The sequence below is a fragment of the Cottoperca gobio genome, chromosome 12 (assembly GCF_900634415.1).
Source record: "Cottoperca gobio chromosome 12, fCotGob3.1, whole genome shotgun sequence".
Classification (NCBI taxonomy): domain Eukaryota; kingdom Metazoa; phylum Chordata; class Actinopteri; order Perciformes; family Bovichtidae; genus Cottoperca; species Cottoperca gobio.
Window position 1 is genome coordinate 22331176 of NC_041366.1, and position 2500 is coordinate 22333675.

Here is a 2500-nt window from a genome sequence, read left to right on the forward strand (position 1 = left end):
GACACTCGGCCTCATCGAGAGGACAGGAAGCTAGACGCCTCTTTTTGCTTTTCCACCCGAGGATCTCTCTCCAGATACGTGTGTGTCTTACTGTCTCTGTTCCGAGGATCCAGTGAGCATGCAGGAAGCCTCAGCTATGGCCTCCTGTTGGACCCTACCTGGCTACCAAATAGGTAAAGATGGAGAAAAGCTTGGGTAGTAGCTACATACTGTATTATAGTAAAGTGGCAAAATGGTAAAATAATTAACTACATGCAAATGTTGTTTAATTTCAGTGTGCAAACATTAGCACAACTCCAGTAAAGGTGCAGTGCAAGAGCGGAGTATTTTAGAAAGAGCTTAAATACGTTTCAAAGCTTTGCATTGCAGCTTTATGTAACGTGCATCTTAACATTAGAAGTTAAACAGAACACGTCTGATCGCCCTGCAGGAGATCAGACGTGCAGAAGGTGACCTCCTGATGTGACCTCAGCTAAAGAGCTGAGACAGTGATGGAAATTGTTTGTGGAACATTGTACTGTGTTATAATTATACATCGTGTACGCTGTGGTTCACATAGATTACATAATTGTTCCATGTGTTGATTGTGAACGTCACTGTCACGTGACGCTTGTGACTCTTTAACGGGGACCGTTCAGAGCCGTGAGGTCATCAGTTCATTGGCGTTTCACCTTTTTTATTTTTTAGCTTTTGATTCACAAGGAGGAACAAACTGAGCAACAGGAAACTGGGAGACACACATTCTTGTGCTGATAGACACACACACACACACACACACACACACACACACACACACACAGTGGTGCGATGCGAGTGAACAGCACCTCCAGGCTCCGATGTTAATGGGGATTGATCTGCTCAGAGTAAAATTAGAAAAAGGTGCAGGCTGATCAGATAGTCATTAGAGGAGCTGACCCTTTTGTTCGCTCATTAGAGAAGAGTAATGTTGATTGTTTAGACTGAACACGGCTGTTTCTAATGTCTGGCTCACTCAAACAATTCTCCAGCAGAGCCCTGTTCACCCCGTGGTCTGAGACAAGCTGTCTAAGTTCTTATGTTGTGGGTTTCCGTACAAGAACGGACTTTTGTCACATGAAAAGTGCCCACTCACTCTTTCTCTTCCAACGTGTGTTGGGTCTCTCCGTTAATTGTGTAATAAAGACAAAATAACATAATAATAATAAGAATAATAATAATAATAATAATAATAATAATAATAATAATAACAATAATAATATAATAATAATAATAATAATAATAATAATTATTATTATTATTATTATTATTATTATTATTATTATTATTATTATTATCATAATTATTATAATTATTATAATCATTATAATTATAATAATTATTATTATTATTATTATAATTATAATGATTATAATAATATTATAATTATAATGATTATAATAATATGGTATTATTATTATAATTCATATTATTATATTAAAATTATAATTATAATAATAATTCATATTATTATTATTATTATTATTGTAATAATACTAGTTATTATAATAATAATAATAATTATTATTATAATAATTCATATTATTATTTGTATTATTATAATTCATGTTATTATAATAATTATAATAATAATATTAATATTATTATTATTATTATTATAATTGTAATTATTATTATAATAATAATTATAAATAATAATAACTCAGGGGTTCTCAAATGTATTACTCAATATTCTGCATCAGATTTGTATTCAAGGTCACATAACAGTGTGGCAGTCAACTGCCACGTTTACGTTTTACGTTGTTTGTAGGAGATAAAATAGATATTAGAGAAGCAATTATGAATTATTTAACTTCATAACAAAACAAAAATGTTATGCAAACGGTATCATTGGAGTGAATGTTTAAGTACATGGGATTTATGGATTTGTTCTTGTTTTTACCGTGGTATTGAATTAGTATCAAGAAAATTGGACATTTTTTGACTTCTAAATATCTGGTGTCGTGTTTAATCTCTAATTAGAATAACAATTTGGTGCCCTAAAATACACGCGCAGGTCATTGAGTATCAATTAAACGTAGCTATTAATTTGACCGATTTCACCATCATAGTTAGTTATCATATGTCATTCGTTCTGCAGGTTTTCACTCTTAAACTACAGCTGATGATGGTTTACATGTTTCTCATGACGAGGCTCAAACTCACTCTGTCTCTTTTTTCCCAGTGTCCCCTGCAGCGGAGCGGCTGCGCCACATACTGGGGGAGGATGACAACACTCCAACACCCACAATATTCACTGAGATGGACACACTGCAGAATGAGGGCGGCGAGCTGGAGTGGAAAGAGTCTGCAAGGTACACACACACACACACACACACACACATGCAGGCGTCACAGCTTTCATTAGTTTAGGATTTGGGGTCACTTTTGATGGGATTTAGAGGTGGAGGGGAGAGGTGGGAGCTGGGTGACAGGACTTTAACACTACATGTTATTAAAGCTACAGTTTAAATTACATAACAGC

The 2500-nt window shown here is 34.4% G+C and overlaps 1 protein-coding gene across 1 annotated transcript in view; it reads left to right on the plus strand.

Annotated features, from left to right (window-relative positions):
* Window positions 1–2500, plus strand: part of LOC115016446 (electrogenic sodium bicarbonate cotransporter 4-like) — a 36727-nt gene that overhangs the window by 6182 nt on the left and 28045 nt on the right. The window contains exon 3 of the mRNA XM_029444184.1: window positions 2201–2330. Within this exon, the coding sequence (XP_029300044.1) occupies window positions 2201–2330 (130 nt within the window). The remainder of the gene's footprint in view (window positions 1–2200; window positions 2331–2500) is intronic.